Source organism: Petaurus breviceps, unplaced genomic scaffold, assembly GCF_028583685.1.
Source record: "Petaurus breviceps papuanus isolate PSGF00001 unplaced genomic scaffold, PetGlider_PUasm1.0 208, whole genome shotgun sequence".
NCBI lineage: Eukaryota > Metazoa > Chordata > Mammalia > Diprotodontia > Petauridae > Petaurus > Petaurus breviceps.
In genome coordinates this window covers 21,587,497-21,609,630 of record NW_027185852.1, presented here as the reverse complement: position 1 = coordinate 21,609,630, position 22,134 = coordinate 21,587,497, and the positions used below count along the sequence as shown (strand labels likewise).

At 43.7% G+C, this 22,134-nt stretch overlaps 1 protein-coding gene across 1 annotated transcript in view; it reads left to right on the top strand.

Moving 5' to 3' along the window:
• Positions 1–22,134, top strand: part of LOC138165182 (maestro heat-like repeat-containing protein family member 7) — a 59,537-nt gene that overhangs the window by 5,904 nt on the left and 31,499 nt on the right. The window contains 7 exon segments of the mRNA XM_069093311.1: positions 3,029–3,108; positions 4,341–4,470; positions 14,059–14,244; positions 16,222–16,410; positions 17,507–17,642; positions 18,220–18,332; positions 21,366–21,542. Coding sequence (XP_068949412.1) covers positions 3,029–3,108; positions 4,341–4,470; positions 14,059–14,244; positions 16,222–16,410; positions 17,507–17,642; positions 18,220–18,332; positions 21,366–21,542 — 1,011 coding nt within the window.

Below are 22,134 nucleotides of genomic sequence, written 5' to 3'. Positions count from 1 at the left end.
ACAGGGGATGTCAGGGCTGGGAGGGGCCTGAGAACAGGGGATGTCAGAGGTAGGAGGGGCCTGAGAACAGGAGATGTCAGAGGTGGGAGGGGCCTGAGAACAGAGAGTGTCAGAGCTGAGAAGACCCTCAGAATTTAGAATGCCAGACCTAGGAAAGTCCTTAGAAGATGGACATGATCTTGGAACCTAGAATGCTAACAATAAAGATTAGGGGATGGAGCAGATCCTGTCTGAGTTTATAATTGCAGAATATTTGAAATGAAATGAAATTCCCCTTTCCCTAAGGAGACAGTGGGTGTGACCTGCCAAATAGCCTGGCACTCAGGGGACTTTCCCAGTATGCTACATGGGATTCAGGAGACCTGGGTGCCAGCAATTTGCCAGTCATGTAACCTTGGCCAAGTCACTTGCCTTTTCTCATTTTCCCTATCTGTACTGTACCAGTGACAACTGCCATCTCTGTAGAACTTTTGGAATTTTTTTTTGGAGGGGGAAAGACAGGGCATTTGGGGTTAAGTGGTTTGCCCAAGGTCACATGGCTAGTAAGTGTGTCAAGTGTCTGAGACTGGATTTGAATTTGGGTCTTCCTGACTCCAGGGCTGGTGCTCTATTCACTGTGCCACCTAGCTGCCCTCACCAAGTTCCTTCTTCACCACCACTCCTCCAGGCAGGGGCTGCCCCATTGTCTTCCTCTGTAAGTTCAGGAAACAGGTTTGGAGTGGCCTTGGCCCAGATGGCACAGCTAGGGAGTGCCCAGGCTGGTGTTTCACTAGGATTCCAGTTTTGTGAAGGTCCAAGAATCTAAAGACATGACTAGTCTTAGTTTGTTCCTCTGAAAAGTGAGGGGGTCAGAGTGAGATGAACTCATAAGATTCTGACTTAATTTGCCATTGAAAGATTCTACCATCTTGGATTGTGAGGGCACAGTGGAAGGTCTCTGATTTTGGAGTCAGAGGAGACCTGGCTTTGAATCTTCCCTCTGATGCTTAGAACGTCCAACACCTCTGGGTACCAGGACCTCCTTTGAAGGAGAGCTGGAGGTATGGGCACAGATTGATCTGTGCATATGTATGGATGCATCTGTGGGGATAGATGGGATCAAGGAGGCATTCAGGGCTCCAGAGGTGTTGGGAAGTACCTCCTGAAGGATGTAGCATAGCAAGACCAAGGACCTGCGAGGTCTCGATATCCTGGATTTAGGGTTCAAAGGGACCTTTGAGGTCACCAACTTTTACAGATGGGAAAACGGAGGCTGGGAAAAGTTGAGTGACACCCCGGGTCACTTCAAACCGAGTCAAGAAGCATTTATGAAGTGCTTACTGTGTCAGTCTGTCAGCCAATAAACATTTATTAAGCACCTATTATGTATCAGGCGCTGTGCCAAATGCTGGAGCTACAAAGAAAGGCAAAAACCAGTCCTCAAGGAGTTCCTGGTCTGATGAAGGAAAGAAGTACATATGGTCAAGTTATACTGAGGATCAATTGGGAATGAGTGACAAGGAAGTCTCTAGAAGTAAGGGGGATCAGGAAAGGCTCCCCACCCATGCCAGGCACTGTGCTGAGTGTTAGGAAGACAAATATACAAGCAGAGAGAAGACAGGTCCCTGCCCTCCAGAGCTTGCACTTTAACGAGGGAAGACAAAAATGGGAAAAGTCAGCAAGGAGCCAATGAAGGGCTCAGTTTCCTAACAGGGATAGTGATACCACCTCAGATAATGGGCATAGAATGCTTTGTAGATGGCAGTCAGTTCTGTGTGCCTGGGAGGAGAAGAAGATGTGGCCGGGGGCTACAGTAGGTTTGTTGAGTAGGAAGGGATGGCAGCAGCAGCCACCCAGTCCAGTCCCTCGTCCTCCACAGTGCCCACTACATTGCGGCCAGACAAATGGTCCCCTCTCTGGCCTCTGCTTGAACACCTCCAAAGACGGGGAGCTCACCACTCCCCAGGCAGCCCAGGTCCACTCAGGGACACCTCTCACTGGTAGGGACTTTGTTCTCACCCTGAGTTCCTCTCGTTCTTCCCTCTGGGGCCAAGCAGAACAAAGCTCATCCGGCCATCTTTCAGATACCCGCAGACAGCTCTCCTGTCTCCCTGACTCTTCATTCTCTCGGCTGTACAGAGTCCCTTCAGCTGGACTGCTCACTGCTGCAGGAGGAGGGCTCCCTCTTCCCAGGGGATGGATGAGATGATCTCAGATTATAGGGAGGCTGGAATGCCTGTCTGAATTTAACTTGACATTAAATTAACTTAGGCTATGTAAGGCAGTATGGTCTAGTGGATAGAGAGCCAGTTTTGAAATCAGGAAGACCTGGATCCAGATCCTACTCTGCCCCACGTTGGCTGTGTGACCCAGGGCAAGTCACTTAACTTTTTAGTGCTCTACCAAAAGCATCAACCTTACAGCCTTCAGGCCCCAGCAGCCACAAAACTCTGGCCATAAATTACCATAAATTTCAGGGAAGGTGCCGACTTGACTGGTAGACAGAGCCCTGTCCTATCCTAAGGCAAGTAATAGGGAGCCATTAATGGTTCTTGAACAGAGACATTATCTCCAAGAAAACCGCCATCATTGTTCTCTATTTGTGCTCAATGGCCTACAAGAACCCTTCCATCTCTAATGGAAGCTTCTATTATCTCCAGTCTGATGTTCTTTCCTTCACAACTCCCCTTTCCATGAGATTCCCAATCTAGAGTTAAAGATGTTGGCTCCCTCCCGTCCCTGCTGTCTGTCCATCACTCAGAGATCAGGCCTTGTGGGAGCCCTCAGAGGCATTTGTGATGTCCATCATTGAAATGGGCTGTCTCCTATAGTAGTGATTTCCCCATCCCTGGGGGTATTCAAGCAGACATTGGATGACTTCTGGTTGGATGTTGTAGAAGGGATTCCTGCTCCAGATATAGGTTGGACTGGTTGCCCTCTGGGGAATTTTTTGGTTCTAATTCTCTGCAATTCCATGTGGGCCCTGCATGAGTGAGATAGCGAGACTGGCAAGAAGGAGGACTCATTTGCACCATTTTCCCTCCTTCAGAAGCAGATCCAGGAGGAACCCACAGATATGCTCTCCAGTTCTGTCCAGCAACAGGCCATGGTAAACCTGGCCCAACTGAGGTATACAGATCCCCCCCCCCCCCCCGCAGACTCTTCTCCCCACTCCCGCTGCCCCTAACCCACTGCTCTGTCCCAGCTGAATCTCCCCTTCTTTTCTGCCTTGATTCTTCTCCTACTAAGAGCAGAGCCATCCCCGTCCCTGCTGGGTGTATCTGTCTCCTAGTGCCCTGTTTAAGCCTTGGTCTCCTATCAGTCCTCCCAGTATGGGCACCCGGTTCAGAAGTGACAGAGCCAGGAGACTGACTGAGGTCATAGGATCCCAGATGTAGGGGTAGGAGGGACTCCCGAAGTGCCTAAATCCAGGCCCCTCATTTGATAGATGAGGAAGCTCAAGGACAGAGAAGGGACATCATTTACCAGGTCACTCAGGGAACAAGTGTCCAAGGTGGAATTGGAACCCAGAGCCTCTAGCTCCCAAAAGCAGGGCTCTTCTTGCCCTACCACATGCTGGCCCTTGGACCAAGAGAACATCAGGGTCAGAGTCTCAGGAAGGTCTTTGGCATAGCCTATATCCTAAGACAATCTGGCTCACCCAGAGAGTCCACCTGTAGCTCATATCAACCAGCAAATATATATTAAGCACCTACTATGTGCTAAGGGGCAGCTAGGGGGCGCCATAGTGCATAGAGTGCTGGGCCTGGAGTCAGGAAGACTCATCCTGAGTTCAAATCTGACTTCAGACACTTGCTAGCTGTGTGACCCCAGGCAAGTCACTTTACCCTGTTTGCCTCGGTTTCCTCATCTTTAAAATGAGCTAGAGAGGGAAAAGGCAAACCACTCCAGGATCTTTGCCAAGAAAACCTCAAATGGGGTCATGGAGAACCGGACACAACTGAAATGAATGAACAAAACAACTTGGCTCACCTGGAGAGTGGACGCATAACTCATATCAACCAGCAAATGCATGTTAAACTCCTACTATGTGCCAAGGGCAGGGCAAGAACTGGGAATGCAAAGGCAATAATGGGGAGCTCAGAGCTATATACAAAGGCAGAGAGAAGGGAGAGTGTTGGGCATGAAGAACAGCAAGTGTCAGTTTGGCTGAGTGTGTGGCTGGTGGGGTGGGCAGGGAAACCAGAAAGGTTGTAAAGACCTTGCAGGTAATGGGGAGCTATGGGAGTTTAAGGGAGGAGGCATAATCCGATCCATGTTTTGGGATAATCTCATTGGCAGTTAAGTGGAGACTGAGTTGGAGATCAGTGAGGAGGTCTCACTGTCTCATTCCTCCCTAGGCCCATCCACCCATACCTGGGAGCAAAGGAAAGAAAAGAGCTGGTGGCCATCTGTGTGAGGAGTGTGTTCTCCTTGCCCTCGGTACAGACCATGCAGGAGCAGGACATAACCAATGCTGACTTTGTACAGGTGAGACTTGGTTCCCCATCTGTTCCATCCACCTCCTGTCTTCTCCCTACCTGAGAGGAGTGAGTTGTGTTTTTTTTTCCCTCCCAAGATACTCAAGGACACCGAGCTTTACCCAAGGTACCCTTGAGGCCACTCTGAAGTACTGATGTTGTTCTGTGAAGGACCACAAAAGTGCTCCCTTAATTAGTAACAGACTCAGAATTTCAGGGGCTAGAATGTCCCTAGACACATTAGTCCAGAAGTGTTCAATCAGGGCTAACAGGCCACGTGGCCAGTAATATCCCAAGTGCCACTGAGCCAGATTAAAATGTAATTGGGAAATGTTTAATATAACGAATAAAAATATAACACAACTCAGACAATGTGAATTTGTGGTTTTCTAAGTCACTATGTGGCCTGAAGTTTTCTATTTGAGTTTGACACCACTGCTCTAATTTTACCAAGAGGTCTGGAAAGGAAAAGGGAGTTGTTTCCAGTTCTAGGCACCAAATTTTAGAAGGGACGGTCCTTAAGAAGGCTTGCAGAGCCAGAGGAATGTTCAACACCGGCTTCGTAGTCAGAGGGATATGGCTTCAAATCCTGAGTCTTTTACTTATGACCTGTGTTATCTGGGGCAAGTGACTTAACTTCTCAAGACTTCTGTTCTATTATCTATCCAGTAAAGGAGGTAGAGCAGAGCATTTATCAGCTTCAAGTTGGTATGTGTCCAGAGGAGGTCCTGACCAGGATGTGGAGGGGGTGGATATCTCAGTTAGGGAAGAAAATATGTGGCTGGTGGTAGGACAAAGTTGCTGTCTCCTGAGATGTATTTAAAAGGTAGTCATTGGGAAGAGGGTTTAGCTGTGTTTTGGTTGGCCCCAAGGGCCAGAATCAGGTCCAATGGTTGGAAGTTACAGGGACATAGATTCTGGCTCGGTGTAAGGAAAAACTTCCCAACAAACTGAGTTGTCTCAAAGTGGACTGGGCTTTGACAAATAACAAGCTCACCATCACTGGAGGTCTGTAAGCTGAGTGTGGTTGGCCATTTATTAGAAATATTATCAACAGAATTCATACTTTGGGCACAGGGTGGAGTAGATGTTCCCTGAGGTATCTTCCAATTCTGATTTTTTGAGATTGCATGATAAGCCCAAGGCCACACAGTTAATGAAGGGAGAGTCTGGGACCTGGAGTCAAGAAAACCTGAGTTCAAATCCAGCCTCTGACAGTTACTAGTTGTATAACTCTTGGGCAAGTCACTTAACCTTGGTTTGCCTCAATTTCCCCAAGTGTAAAATAAGGTTAACAATAGCACCTATCTCCCAGGGTCATTCTGAGGATAAAAGGAGGCAAAATTTGTAAAATGCTTTGCAAACCTTAAAGTGCTATGCAAATGGTTATTTTATTATTATTTTACTCGGAAAGATCTTTTCCAGGTCTTGGGGAGGGAGGGGAAGAAAATTTTAAACTCAAATTCTTACAAAGTGAATGTTGAAAACTAAAAACAGAAATTAAAAAAATTTAAAAGGTAACAATATTTCTGTTCATTTGTATTGTGTAATAAAAACTTGTACTAAATTGTAAAGGAGAAATTCAGTGAAGATAAGTTCTATAGATAGTCTGCAATATGATTGGGAAAATAAAGACCAGGGGATTAAGAAAATAGAAGTGTCAGATCAGAATAGAAAAAGAGAACAAGAAAGGTCCAGTTTTGATCAAAGTCTACTGAGGGAAAGAAAAAGAAAGTTTAAACAAGTAGGAATAAAAGGAGAATGAGTAGAAATTTAAAGAAAGTCAGCATCTGTTTCCAATGAGTGTGAGTGGAGGGTTTGAAAGTAAAGATTTGGAGTTTTGGAAAAAGCAATTTGAGGGAGGTTTTTGATCTTGCTGAGATTAGAAGGATCTGGGAAATGTGTGGTTATTCTTTATTATATGAAAGTTATATTTGCAACATGGAATTATTTGAAGATAGTATACTAAAATTCTCTTTTTGAAGGACTATTAGAAAGGCATATTTTAGTCATTACATGAGGAATATAAAATCCTCCTGTACCCTAAAAGAGGGAGTGGAGAATACAAGACTGCCACTAAACTTTTGACAGTATACTAATTGAAAGTAGTGGGTCCTATAATGTAAAGTGATAATCATAAATGGCCCTTGGGAAAACTGAGATCTGTATGATACCATTTGTACATATAGATCCAGATGTTAAGGAATTTATTCTGATTTCATTTGAAGGAAGATGTGTTCTCCTGTTGGGATAATTGTAATATTTGACCCTTTATAAGTAAATCAGGCCTTAATGGAAAAGACACTTAATATTTGGCAATATGTTTAGAAACTGCAAAAGTAAGTTTTGTTAAAAGCATAATTGGATAAAAATTATTCTTGAATGCAATCAATATAGAATGCCAGAAGTGATCAAATAAATAAAGCGATTTTCTATGTAAGATAATTTGGAAATGTATTCAACTGAATTGATGTCATTTGACTGGCAATAAGTTTTGTTTCATGTTTTGAATACATGATATTGTGTATGTTATTATTGTGCTTCTAAATTTTTTTGTTCTCTTAATTTTGAGAAACTATTGTATAAGGAATGTTGTTAAGAGGATGATGCAATTGTATAATTGGAAAATTTAACTCTTTTATCTGGATGCTGTAAAATTACTCATTGTTATTGGAGGTTATTGTCATAATGTTAAAACCCATCAAGTATTTATTTGAGTATATTTTTAAAAGGAAGAATAATAATTACTTACTTGGTGAAGAAAGGAATCTCCTTATCTGTAAACTTGCCACGTTTTTGGGAACCATATGCTTGGGCAAGGTCATAAAATCCCATCAGGCTTGGGAAAGAACTTGCTAAATATTGTGAAATTCTAAAATAATGAATTGGTTTACTGAGAAAATGAGGTCCATTTTCTTCCATTACAAACACTCCTTGCCAAAGTGGGAGGGGACTTACAAGTTTGGTTATGTATAGAAGTGATTTATGTGTTGATTTGCAATTATAAAAATTATTAAATTATACCTGGAATGGTATATATCAAAGTTAAATCTTAAGCCAACTTTGTCTCAACAGACTCCAATCTTAAAGATTTATTTTTGCCTTAAGGGGTTAATATACAGTACCTTAAGAAATAAATATCTGTTAGCCTGGAGATTTATAGTCATCAGTCAGTGTTTTTTCTTGGGTTTTGAGTTATTGTACATTCACTATCTTAGTTGAATTCCAGAATGTAATTATTTTCTTGATTTTTAATGATTGATTTTTATACCAGGGTGAGTTTAAATTTGATAAATGGAAGAAAAAGATGAAGAAAAGGATGTTGAATGAACTTTTTTTTGAAAGTCCTGGTAAACTTTTTTTGTTAACTACTATTACAACAACATGAGAGAAATAATAACTACATCTAGTCCTAAACTGTGATTAGTAAAACTTGCTATTTGAGGTAAAATATCTTGGGATTGTAATTTGATATTATTCTGAGTTTTGAATTCAGATATAATTGGCTGAATTATCATTGAGTCAGTAATCCACTATTTGAGGGAAATTCCATGAGCTGCTCAAACAGACTGTGATCCAAGAACTGCTAAAGGTGTATGTCTGTGCCTGGGAAAGTTACCTTGCATTGGTAAAGGCAGGAACCTTTTGACTCAGCTTCTCTATTATGTTATTTCTGTTTGAACAGGAATATTTCCCACTTGGTTAATCCTAAATCTGACTATGACACCCTGCGAATAATGTGAAACTTGGCTACATGATTTGCTGTTCCAAAAAGTTAAATAAGACTCTTACCTGAAATCAAACAGACCCAAGAATGCTTTATTTTGTTAATCCTATGTTAAATCATTCTTGCCCTTAGGCTTAGACCTAGAGGAACAGTCTTGGTGTTACAATTTTGATCCTAATCTAAAAAATCTTGCTAACCATAGTAGGTAAAACTGTAATTTAAATCTATCTATCTGTAATGAATCTTGTTACTGTAACACCTCAGACCTCTGAATTGCTATAATAGGAAGCAAATATAAGGTACCTTATTGTGTAGCCTGCTTTGACGTTATTCCTAGAGCTCCATTATTTATAAGTTTATCTCCATAAGATCTGAACTGGTTTTCATCAAATAAACTAATTACTGGATAGTCAATCGGATTATATTTTGTAAGGTTGTACTAAATTATGCTATCTTATAGTATAATTATGTCTTATCACGAGTGTCATAGTGTCTTGTGACTATCACTAGCAGGTTTTAACAGCATTACTGAGAGAATCTTTACAAGTGTCCGGGAACTTGGAGATGGTCAAGGAAATACCCCCACAAATGTGCCCCGATCCATCCACAGATGCATGAAAGGTATACAGGAGGTGCTTGTCAGACACCTGGAGATTATGAATCCTGCCAAAGAACTTGGTGCCCTTAAAGCTGCAGTTATATTAGATTTCATTATTCATCCTATTATTCATTTGCTTGTTTTATTAGTTCTGCATGTGCTATAGACCTGTTACCTATTCTGTAAGCTGTTTATCATTTCTGCTTGGACTGATACTGATTTGGGAATTGTTAAAAAAAATTGTGAGACTATCAATTGTCTCCAGGGGGGAATTGTGGGTAACCAATAAAGCTGAAGTGACTCCATTCCATCTGCAGTTTCTCTGTCTTGCCCTTGGCCCTGTTTGTATTGCAACACCTACCATCTTTGCAATGTCCCTTAAGGCTAAAACAGCAAGTCCTATCTCTTGGGGTAGGAGTTACAGGAGATAGCTAAGCTGAAGAAGAGTTTTTCCTATTACTAGCCTCAGCAACAAATTCTGTCCAATCTTGAGGTACTCCATCACCAATTCCCCTCCTGCCTAAATCTAGTGATATAAACTTTGACTTTTTTTTCCTTTGGGGAGTCTCTATTGATGCAGGTGGGGCTCCCTTGCTGGAAAACTCAGTAAATCCTTGTTGGTTCCTAAATTTTTGGTCTGGTTCTAGTTTGTTCTAACACTGACAATTTTACCCACATTATTTTGGCAGGTAGATTCCCAAATGTTATGTTGTTTAGTCTATTTAGTAACATCTCACTCTTTGTGACTCCATTTGGGGTTTTTTGGGCAAAGATATTGGAGTGGCTTGCTATTTTCTTCTCTAGGTCATTTTACAGATGAAGAAACTGAGGCAAACAGGTTTAAGTGACTTACCCAGGGACCCACAGGTAGTATCTGATGCCAGATTTGAACTCAGGTCTTCCTGACTCCAGGTCCAGCGCTTTATCCCCTGCACCACCTAGCTGACCCCAAATGTTTTATACTGTCTGTACTATTTAAATATTATTTGTCTTTCTACATCTTCCTACTGGATGTTATTGGTAATATAAAGAAATGTTTATGATTTATCTGATTTTATTTTATATCCTGTAATTTTGCTGAAGTAATTATTTTAATTAGTTCTTTAGTTGACTCTCTAAAGTTCTTTAAGTAAACTATCATATAATATGCAAAAAGGGAATTTTGTTTCCTCTTTCTCAATGCTTATTTTTTTCAATTTTATTTTTTCTTATCTAATTATTATAATTAGCATTTCTAGCAACTATATTGAATAGTAATGTTGATGACAGAAATCCCGGCTTTACCACTGATCTTATTGGGAAGGCCTCTAGCCTTATCCTCATTACAGATCATGTTGGTTCTTGGTTTTAGATAGATACATTATCATTTTGTAAAAAGTACCATTTATTCCTATACATTCTAATTTATTTTTCAAACAAGAATAGGCATTGCATATTATCAAAAAGTTTTTTCTTCATCTCTTGATAGAACCATGTGATTTTTGTTTTTGTTATTAATATGGTAAAGTATATTTATAGTTTTTTTTAAATATAGACCAGCCTGGCATTCCTAGGATAAATCCAGCCTGGTCACAGTTGTGCTATAGTCTCCTTGCTAATATTTTACTTATTTTTTTTGCATCAATATTCATTAGGTATATTGGTTTGACTCTGATTTAGGAATTAAAATCATATTTGTGTCATAGAATGAATTTGACAGGATTCGTCCAGTACATTTTTTTCCCAAATAGTTTCTATAGAATTGGAATTAATTGTTCTTTAAATGTTTAGTAGAATATCCTTATAAAGCCATCTGATCCAGTGTTTTTTTTTTCTCCCTTTGGGAGTTCCTTTATGGCTTTGTTCAATTTTTTTTTCCTAAGATAGGACTGTTTAAGCCCTCTACTTCTTATTGCATTAATCTGGGCAGATCTCCGATTTCTTTGGTGTAAGAAACTCACTCTCCTAATGAAGGTCATCATTCACAGAAACTGATAGTCCTAAAGAGACGCCTTGTCAAGGTTCACTCTGCCAGGATGTTTAGGGGAAAGACTTGAACTCAGGGCTTCTTGGCTTCTTTTGCATCTGGTTTGCTGGTTCACATGGTCTCATCTTCAGGCGGAATTTTTTGGTATTATAGGAAGGAGCTAACTCTCTCTCTTTTTTTAAAATAAGCAATCAGGGTTAAGTAACTTGCTCAAGCTTACATGGCCAGTTATTTCTGGGTGTGGTGCTAAGTACCTGAGCCTGGATTTGATCCCCAGGTCATCCTGACACTGGGGCTGGTGCTCTTTCTCGCTGTGCTAACTGGCCGCCCCAAGGAGCTAACTCTCTTGCTAGCTGTACTTCATTGTCTCTATGGGACTCTACACTATCCAGCTGAAGTGGGGCCCAGAGGGAGGGTATGTGAAGATGGGAGAGTGGTTTTGGCAGCTTTCCACTTCCTTTTGGTAACCCTCTCCCTCTTCTCAGGCACTCATACCCTACCTTTTCCACAGATGACTATTCAGATCCTCTCTCCTGCTATTAGCATTTCTCTAAAGCCAAAGAAATGAAGCCCTAATAGTAGAAGCAGGGCACTCTAGGGGAGAATTTTTTGTTAAAAGACAGTGATAGAAGGGGCAGCCAGGTGGCTCAGCGAGTAAGAGCACCGACTCCAGTGTCGGGATGACCTGGGGATCAAATCTGGGCTCAGACACTTAGCACCACATCCAGAAATAACTGGCTGTGTAACCTTGAGCAATTTACTTAACCTCGATTGCTAAAAAAAAAAAAAAAAGACAGTGATAGAACCAATGACCCCAAAGGCAAAAGAGACTGCTCCCTCCCCCTCTTCCCCAAATGTCACTGACTGGCTGGTTGAGCTATCAATACCTGGCCAGTCAGTGATGGCTTTAATTGTTATTATACTGTGACTGACTGACCTGATGCTATAATTGTTAGTTCACCTGACCAATGGTGTCAAAAGAACCAATGGGAATGTCGGATACATCATTCATCTTCCTTCCCCCTTTGCTCATTCAACATAAGAAGAGGATCCCTATATTAGTTTGAGTCTCCAGAGGAATGCACCAACCTACAGTCTTTCCCACAAGTCAGTCAGCTAGCCCGTTATCCTGGAAAGTCAATAAGCTCTCAAAGTCACACCTCAGAAGCACCCGCGGTGTCTGGGCCCTGCCTCTGGCTGCATGGTGGACAGCTCCTATTGGAACCTCCACTTAAGGAGGGCACCCAGGCCAGCCATCTCTTTAACATCCCACCAGACTACACCCTTCTACATTTCCCCATCATGCCTCCTGTTCATGGGAATGGGAATTTGAAGACCTTCCCTGCCCCTTAATAAGCCTAAGGGAATGTGAAGACCATTCCTGCTTTGAAGATATACGCTGCCCCCTAATAGATTGAATGTAATCACATGGAGCCTATGGTAGGAGGAGTTTGCTGAAGGGTGGAGCAGAGCCCACAGGAAGCTGGGAGTCAGAGAGTTAGAGCCTGGAAGGGAGGAGAGGATGCATCCAAGGGAGACAGTTAGGCTTGTGAGTAAATGTTAGTTTGTGGGAAGGCTAAAGGATGCTGTGGCTCTCTGTGCCACTGTTGTGCTGTTGTGGCTTATTAGCTTCTTTGCTACTATGATGGAATCAGCTTACTGGTTTTGGGGTTTGGTTTTATGGTGTCTGAATAAATGTTTTGCTTCTGTCTTCCATATGGAGAGTCTGTTATAGTTTGCAATTGAACACTGTGCTGGCATATTTACAGTGACCATTGGCACTGTGAATATTGTGTTGGTGCTACACCCCCACATTGGGTACCTTCCCCTGATTTTAACTTTCCTTTATGTGTTGTCTTCTCCATTAGAATGTAAGCTCCCTGAGGGCAGGGACTACCTTTCTTTTTGCTGGTATTTTTATTTCCTGTCTTTTTATCCCCAGCACAGAGCTTGGCACTTAAGGTGTGCTTTTGTTTCTGGACTGACAGTCAGTAAGTATTCACTAAGCATCTACTATGAGCTAGATAGTGTGCTAAGAGATGGGGATAAAAAAAAAATACAGTCTCTGGCCTTAAGGAGCTCACATCTCCAACTGCCTATTAGATGTCATTAATGTCTATGTACTAAATTGGATATTAATTACTCGGCTGGATGTTCCATAGACAATTTAAAGTCAACATGTCCCAAACTGGGCTCTAAACCTTTCTCCCCAAACCTTTCCTGCTTTCAGATTTTCCTATTACTGTTGTGGGCACCACCATCCTGGTCACCCAGACTCTCAGTAAAGGTGCCATCCTCAGCCCCTCCCTCTTTGCTCCCCCATGCCCAATCAGCTGTCAAGTCCTGTCTCTGAATACACCCCCTTTTCTCCTCTCATGCTGGTACCCTGGTGCAGGACCTCATTGCCTCAGGCCTGGACTATTGGGATAGCCTGCTGGTGGTCTCTCTGCCTTAAGTCTCTCCCCACTACACTCTAATCCATTTTCCACTCAGCAATCAAAGTCATCTTGCCAAAGTGCCCTCACATGAGCAGGTCACTCCTGTAGTCAATAAACTAAAATGATTCCCTTGTGTCTCCAGGATCAGATAGGAAATCTTCTCTTCGGCTTTTAGAGCCCTTAATAAGCTGGCTCCCTCCTACTTTTCTAGTCTGCAGACCCTTTACACCTCCTCCCCCCCCCATTCCCTCACCCTTCCCCACCTACATCCTCTGATCCAGTGATGCTGGCTGCCATGTTATTCCTCAAAAGAATGTTCATTTCCAGCCTCTGGATATTTCCACTCTCTGGCCCTCCTGCCTGGGCTTCTCCCTTTCCTCTTCACTTCCTCCTGGCTTCTCTGGCTTCTTTCAAGTTTAAGCCAAAGTCCTACCTTGTGTAAGAAACCTTTCCTAATCCCGCCAATGCCGGTGCCTTCTCTCTAATTTATCCTGCTTAGAGCTTGTTTGTACTTACCTGTCTGCATGTTTTCTCCCCTATTACACTGTGAGCTCCTTGCGCGTTTGTTGTTGTTGCTTACTTATTTTGTCTTTGTATTACCAGCGCTTAATACAGTAGGTGCTTAATAATTACTTATTGATTGACTTTCACATAGTAGGTGTGATTGATTACTTATTGATTGACTCACTGACCTCAGAGGGCATTCCACTTGTGGGGTTCTATGATTCTCTTCCCCTTGATTCACAGAAAGGACTAAAAGGCATCTCCTTGGTCCCCCACCCTGAAGATGTCCCACTGTTCGTGGGAGGTCTGTCGCCACACTCCAGAACTCATAACGGCCTCCCCTGTCTTTTGCTCTCCTCCCTCAGATACTGTATTCTCAGACTCTGGATGCCCTTCAGACATTGCTGAACTCTCTCTTCTTAGAAGATCCTACCCCAGATGGCCTAGCTAGCCTTTTGGAGGTGAGCAGTGGGGTTCAAGGAGGTTCTGGACCTGACACAGGATAAATTAGAGGCTATGGAAGGACCAGAGAGAAGTGCTTATGGAGATGGGTCTGGGTGTGTGGTTTGGGAGGTAGGGGTGGGACTGGAGAGATGAACAACATCACCAAGCCTCAATGTCATCAGAAATGACACCTTCTTCCTCCTGCCCCTCCTGCCCCTCCAGCCCCTTCCCTACCCTTTCTCCTCCATCCTCAACTCCTCATCCCTTTCTCTCATATCTTCCTTCTCTCCTTCCTTACCTTATTGTGTAACCACTCCGTTACCCCATCCCCATCTCCATCCCCATCCCCACCCCCACCCCCATCCCCATCCCCATCCCCATCCCCATCCCCATTCCAGTTCCCATCCCTATGCTCATCATTGTCCCTTTCATCTAGTCCCACTGTGGAAAAGTCATGGATTTGGAATCAGAGTTCCACATTCAAATACCAACTTTTCTACTCACTATCTGTGGGACTTTGGATAAGTCAAATAAAGGGGCTGGGCCTTTTGACCTCCAAGATCCATTGCAATCTATGCTCCTATGGTTCTTCTAAGATGGTGGTGTTTCATGATTTACATCACATAGCACCACTGAGGGAATATTGATACCCCAAAGATGGACTTTGGTGTCATGGAGTAGCTTGGGGCCTATTGAAGCATTGGCACAGAGTGGGATGGTGGACAGGGTGCTGGATTTGAAATCAGAGGCGGATTTAAATCCAGACTTGACCACTTACTTCTTGCATGACCTTGGACAAATTGCTCAACCTCTCTGATCAAGTTTCTGCATTAGGGATAATTGCCCCCATTTTACAGATGAGGCAGCTAAGGCCCAGGGAATGGAAGAAGTTTGCCAAGGCCACTTTGCTACTAGGAGGCAGGAGAGGTCATGTTCCTATTAAATCATAGTTGCTCATTTTCTCCATCCTCATTTCCCTATCCCTGTTCCCTTCCAGTCTTGAGTTTTTCCCTCTTTGTCCCTCACCATCTCATTGCCTCAGTCTCTGTTTCTATCATTGGTGTCTCCATCATCCCTTCACCCTCTCCAACCTCACCTCCCTCTTCCTAATCTTTTCCTACTTCCTGTCCCACTTTACTTCCTTTCCCCATACCTCTTTCTAGCTCAGACATTGTGTCCCAAGGTTCTTCCCTCCCCAGTATTGTCTATACCAGCATTCAGTCTATGCATTTTATATTCTAAGGTCCTTTTAGCTCTAACATTCTGTGTTCTGTCTTCTAGTGTATAGTGTTACACCTTCGCTCTCAGGTCTTGTCTAGCACTAACATTCTTTGTTCTATGTTCTAATCCAGCTCTAACATTCCATGTTCTAAGACTTCTCCACACTTTGACATTCCATGATCTCAGGCCCTACAAGCTCTCATGTTCTGAATTCTAAGGTCCTTCCCAGTTATGACAATCTCTGTTCTAAGTTCCCTCCCAGTTCTGACATCCTACATTCTAGGTTCCCTGTGAATGCCAACAGTCAATGTTCTAGGTTCCCTCCCAGCTCTGCTCTTCTGTGTTCTAAGTTTCCTCCCAACTCCTACATTTCTGTTCTAATCTAAATTTTATACATGCTATGGTGTAAGATTCTTTCTATCTTTCACATTCTGGGTCCCATGATTCCTTCTTGTCCTAATATTCTCTGTTCTAATGTATCTTCTATGCATTCTGCTACAGTTCTTTCTAGCTCTACCATTTCGTGCCCTATGCTTTAACACTGGGCATTTTAGGACTTCTTCCTGCTCTAACATTCTGCTTTCTGTGTTCCCTAAAGGCCCCGAATAGCCCTTGGACACTAACTGAGAGAGCCCCCATATCCAGCAGTCACAGAAACAGAGACTATTAATAGTGCCTCGGAGCTAGGAATGACTTTCAGAGTCACCCACTCCATGGCCTTACCTTACAAGAGGGAACATAAAACCCAGAGAGAGGAAGCCTGTCTGAGGTCATGCACTGAGCCAGAGGCAGAGCTGGAACCCAAGTCTGGGTCTCTTGACCCGCTTCCCTCAGCCACCACAGACAAGTTCTTTTCCCCACAGCCCCTGGGACCCTGGATGACATCTGCCAAGTCCCATGAGAGAGCCCGAGCGGTGAACAGCAATGTCTTCCTCCTCAACTGCGCACTCCATACCCAGCTGTTCTTTACCAACTTCGTAGAAAAGGTCTTGGGCTTCCCTTTGGAGCCTAAGAGACAGCTGACCTCCGAGAACAACCGAGGGCACTATTTTGTGGGTACCTGCCTCACAGGAGGGTTTGTGTATATCCATTAGTATCCATACATGTCTGCTTGTTTCTGAATATGTCCACTGGGTGTCTGAGGGCATTGTGTGTGTGTGTGCATATTTGGAATGTCAGAACTAGAAGACACTGGCCAGATTATCTACTCTAATCCTGACTTGTGATAGAGAAGTAAACTGAGGCCCACCAGAAATAGAGATGGAACTTCTGAGGTCTGCCACTGTCTCCAGGTACACCTGGAGCCTCTGTACCAGTACCTATATCTGCTTTTGCATCTCTCTCTGTGCCAATTCTAATCAGTTCAACATCTGTTTGTTTAGAAAGGGCCGACTGTGTTCTCAGCAGGGCACTAGTAGCTATGGTGGGGAGATATGAGCCATGATCCCTGCCCTCATGGAGCATACAGTCCTGTAGGGGAAGAGAAGACAGCTACATAAATGAGTATAGCACCTAGTTAGTGTAGAAGAGGCATAGAGCATTAGGTGAGGTCGGAGGGGGAGGTCATTCTCTCCCCTGAGGTGGGGAATGAGAGGCCACCTCCTGGAAGAGAGGGAAGGAAGAATTCCATGCCTAGGGCACAAGCAAAGGCTTGGAGCTGAGAAAGCAGAGGGTGTATTCCTAACACCGACTCCAGGTCAGTTTGACTGGCTGGATGAATGGAATATGCATTTTTTCTCTTGTTGTTGAGTGATTTCAGTCAGGTCTGACTCTTTGTGACCTCATTTGGATCTTGGCAGAGATACTGGAGTAGTTTGCCATTTCCTTATCCAGCTTATTTTACAGATGAGGAAATTGAGCCAAACTGGGTGAAGTGACTTGCGCAAGGTCACATAGCCATTAAGAATCTGAGGCCAGATTTGAACTCAGGAAGAGGAGTTAATATCAATAAGCATTTGTTAATTAACTGAGCCAGGCAGTGTGGCCAGGAAGCCCTGGTTTCAGATCCTGCCTCTGACCCTTGTGAGCTCTGTAACTCTGGCCAATTCCCTGAACCTCTCATCCTTGGCTACTTCATCTGTAAGATGGTCATATTAAGCTAAGTAGTGTCTGAGACCTAATTCTGTGCTCTGTGATCCTGACCAACAGACTATATTTGGCTTCCCCACATTCGGTCTTCTGCTCGGACGACTCATTCTTCGCATATGTGACCCAGACGAAGAGATCGGCCACGAAGCCCTAGATGGCGTCATCATCCTTTACACCATCCTGGAGCTCCAGAAGAGTGTGTGATGGAGACAGAGCCCAAGGGAGCCTCCTCCATCCCAGGGTCTCCCACAGATAGGCTTAGGTCCTTAGCTCTCTTGAGAACCTTATGGACATTGGGACAGAGAATGGCAGAGATGGAAGGGAAGAGAACGCACCGTGAAAGAACCTAGAATGCTACGACTGGGAGGGACCTTAGTACAAAATGAAGACGATAGAAAACTAGAGCCAGGAGTGGACAGCATCCTGAAAGTCTGTCTAGCCCAGTGCTTCCTCTAAAGGAATGCCCAATCTCATGCAGTCCAGCTCTGCCTCTCCCTAGCACCTCAGTTTCCTCATCTGAAAAATGGGAGTTCCGAACCAGAGAGATGATCTTTAAGGATCCTTCTCAACTCTGAACTCCTGGGCAGCATCTTGAAGGCTCCTGGGAAAGATGGCAGCAGGGATGGCTCCAATCCCAGGGCTCCTGGGCCCCCAAGTCCCTAGATCGTAGCCTGGGTTTCCATGAGGAGGCTGACCTAGCCCGGGCTCCTAGGAAGGGGTGGGTGTGGGGGCACCCTCTGGGAGGAAGGCTCCATCTCTCCCTCTTCTTCCAGGGAATATAGATAAGGAAGAGACCAACAAGCTTGAGCTGTACGAGAGCAACAAGCGGTTTCTAGGCCCCTACAATCCCATCAGTCCTTGCCAAAACATCTTGAGAGTGATCTCGGTAACTACATGCAAGGGGGAGGGGGGCTGATTGATTGAGCAATCGATCAACAAGCATTTATTAAGTGCCCACTGTGTGCCAGTCAATGGAACAGTGCCTGTCCTCAAGGAGCTTACATTCTATTGATCTAGAGCCTTAGTGTCAGTGACCTCTGGGGTGGTGGGTGGTGGGTGTGTCTGTACTTCTTCCCTGACCTAGTGGTCCCTCCCTAAGATTATTCTCCAGGTATAGTCCCTCTCCCTGCACTTCTGATCTTCACCTGACCCCTTCAACAACACTGTGGTGCTGAGGAGTGAGAGGGAAGGACTATCAGCTAAGCCTTAGGGATATAACACTCAATGGGTGGGATGGGGGAGTGGTGGAGCTGGCTCTAGCCAGGATGGGTTTCTTGCTGGTACAGGGAATATCCTCCCTCCTCACCTTTACCTCTTGCCTCCCCTGGCTCCCTGCAAGACTCTACTCAACTTCTTTCTGCAAGGAAGAGGGGGAGGGGCTCAGTAAAAACTCCTTGGTGGTAGCCTGTCCCCTGTAACATTGGACCTCAGAAGCTACCTAAACCCAGAACTCCTTCTCCAACAACCCCAGCAAGTAGATAGAGCATTTATTAAGCACTTACTGTATGCCAGGCACTGTGCTAAAGTCTGGAAAATATAGATACAAGAAAATAAATAACAGTCCCTGCCCTCAATGAGCTTATATTCTAATGGGGACTTTAAAAGGAGCTAAAAAGTGGAGGTAAGCGAAAAGGTCTCAAAATTGGGTCAAGGTCAAGAAGTAGCCCAAAAGTCATGGGCTGGGCCAGGTTGGGAGTGATCATCCTTTGCTCTACTGAGCCATCCTCAGTGATAGTGAACTCAATTTTTAAATAGTTCTATAAGGACTAGGGTGGGTTTTCCTTTTTATTTATTTATTTGTTTAGTTTTAGCTTTCAACATTCACTTTCATAAGATTTTGAGTTCCAAATTTTCTCTTCCCTCCTTCCTCTTCCCCCTTCCCAAGATGACATGTAATCTGATAGAGGCTCCACATATACATTCATATTAAAGATATTTTCACATTAATCATATTATAAAGAAGAATTAGAACCAATGGGAGGAACCACAAGAAAGAAGAAACCAAAAAAAGAGAGCAAATACTATACTTTGATCTGCATTCAGACTCCATATTTCTTTCTCTGGATGTGGATAGCATTTTTTATCATGAGTCTTTTGGAATTGTCTTAGATCCTTGCATTGCTGAGAACAGCTAAGTATATCAAAGTCAGTCATTGAACAATGTTGTTGTTACTGTGTACAATATTTTCCTGGTTCTGCTCACTTCACTTAGCATCAGTTCATGTAAGTCTTTCCAGGTTTTTCTGAAGTCTGCCTGCTCATCATTTCTTATGGAACAATTGGTATTCCATTATATTCATATACTACAACTTGTTCAGTCATTCCCCAATTGATAGGTGTACTCTCAATTGCCAGTTCTTGGCCACCACAAAAAGAGTTGCTGTAAATATTTTTTGTGTATGTGGGTCTTTCTCATTTGTATGATCTTTTAGGATACAGACCTAGAAGTGGTATTGCTGGGTCAAAAGGTACGCAGGATTTTATAGCCCTTTGAGCATAGTTCCAAACTGCTCTTCCGAGTGGTTGGATCAGCTCCCAGCTCCACCAACAATGCATTAGTGTTCCAACATTCCCACATCCTCTCCAGCATTTATCATTTTCCTGTTTTGTCATGTTAGCCAGTCTGATAGGTGTGATTTGGTACCTCAGAGTTGTTTTGATTTTCATTTCTCCAATCAATAGTGATTTAGAGCATTTTTTTTCATATGGCTATAGATAGCTTTAATTTCTTTGTCTGAAAACTGCCTGTTCATGTCCTGTGACCATTTATCAATAGGAGAATGACTTGCATTCTTATAGATTTGACTCATTTCTCTATATTTTTTGGAAATGAGGCCTTTATCAAAGAAACTAGCTGTAAAAATTATTTCCCAGCTTTCTGCTTTAGGGAGGGTTTTTTAAGGCAATACTTGGGGCAGCCTGGGTCCCACTGAGGGGAGGTTGTTAGCTCTAAGGGGAATGTCTTGAAGAAGCTATTTGGAGTGCCAGTCACTTGAAACTCAATCTGTCCCAGTTCTTGCATCTAGACATGCACAAATACACCAACCCCATAGCAACTGGCTCATTACTAACTGAACACACTCAGCCCTTAGACTTCCCAAATGCTCCTGAGGTCTTGTATTTAAAGTGCAGGAACATAGATTCATTCTTGAAAATAACTCATAACCATGCACATTTGTTACAAGGTTTTATTTTTCTCTCTTTTTCATTGTGGGGGAGAGAGAGGTGAGAAGGAGAGAAAATAGATTTTTGTTCATTGAAAAATATAATAAGCATTTAAAAAGAATAACCAATATCTCTTGCTTTTTGCACCCACCCACTTAGATGTGCTACCTTAGTTCCTTTCTCCACTTACCAGAAAGAACTCGGTCATTTACCAACAAGGGTAAATACAGTTATGTGTCAAAATGCATAAAAATGAATGCAAAGTAGGATAGTAGGCTCTAAGTGGCAGGACACACAGCCACTCTTGATAGAGCTGAATGTTCAGCTACTCACCCTGTTTTCTGTGTTCTGCTCTTCACTGTCACCCTGGGTACAAGTGTTCCCAAAGGCCAGTAGAAGGGGAGTGTCATTAAGCATCTTTGGTCTCAGAGTAGAAGGAAAAGAAGGAAGGGAAACAAACCACTTCACCCCCACTCTTTGGTCTTGCTCTCCATGCTCTGGGAAAGAAAACGCCTCCTTGGCTGTCCTCACCCTGTCCTCAGGCATCTCTATCTCTGGTTTTCTTCCCTTTGTGGTCACAGCTGCATCACAGGAGTATGTGTAACCAGATAGAGCAAATACTCTAAGATATGAAAAGTGCCGTGATGGGGACTCTGCCTCCTTTCAACATAAATACACTCCTTGGGTCTAATTCTTCCCACTGGAACCAAGTGGAATAAGGCTAATTTTCTGTGTATGTGTCTGTGAATTTCAGGAATTTGGGGATTTTCTTGGACCCCAACAAGTGAAAAACCTGCTCCTGGCTGCCTTGGAAGGCCTGAGGGATGACCAGGAGACTCCTTCAAAGGACACAGCAGAGATGATGCAATTGGCTTCTGAGGTCACCCTGAGCTCGGTTCTGGAGTGGTATAGACACAGGGTATTGGAGGTGGTAAGAAGGCTTCCAGAGAAAGCAGTAGAAGCAGGGAGGCATTCCCTAGGGCAGGGCATCCTAACCCTGCCCTTTCCTACCTCCACCCCATCTTTGGGTGGTCTGTCCCCTGGACAGCTCTCTTGGGTCAGCAAAGGGGCAGAGATGGGGAGATTGGACAGGAGACCTTTCTGGTTGCACATCTGGAAGACAGCAAAGTCCTAAGGAGTGCCCTTTTACCTTCCCTCTCTCCCATCAGGCAACCAGACTGGGGTGGACAATGAAGGAGAGAGCTGTTCTGTGGAGGGGAGCCATCACTCTCAGGCTGGGGCCCAGAGTCTACTCCCTGGAGAGAGACTATGCACTAACCCCCGCTTCTCTTGCCTCTTCTTCCCTTCTATCTCATCCTCTCTGTTCTGTCTTTGATTTCTTCCCCTTCTTTTCTGTCCTTACTAACCACTTTCCCTTTACACTCTCTCCTTTTCTCCTTTTCCCTGTCATCACTCTACTCCCCACTCCCTGTCACCTTATTTGTGTCTTTTTCCTTCTTTCTTTTTCTTCTCTATTTCTCCACTTGGCTTTCCTTGTATATCTTTTCCCCTCTTTCTCTTGT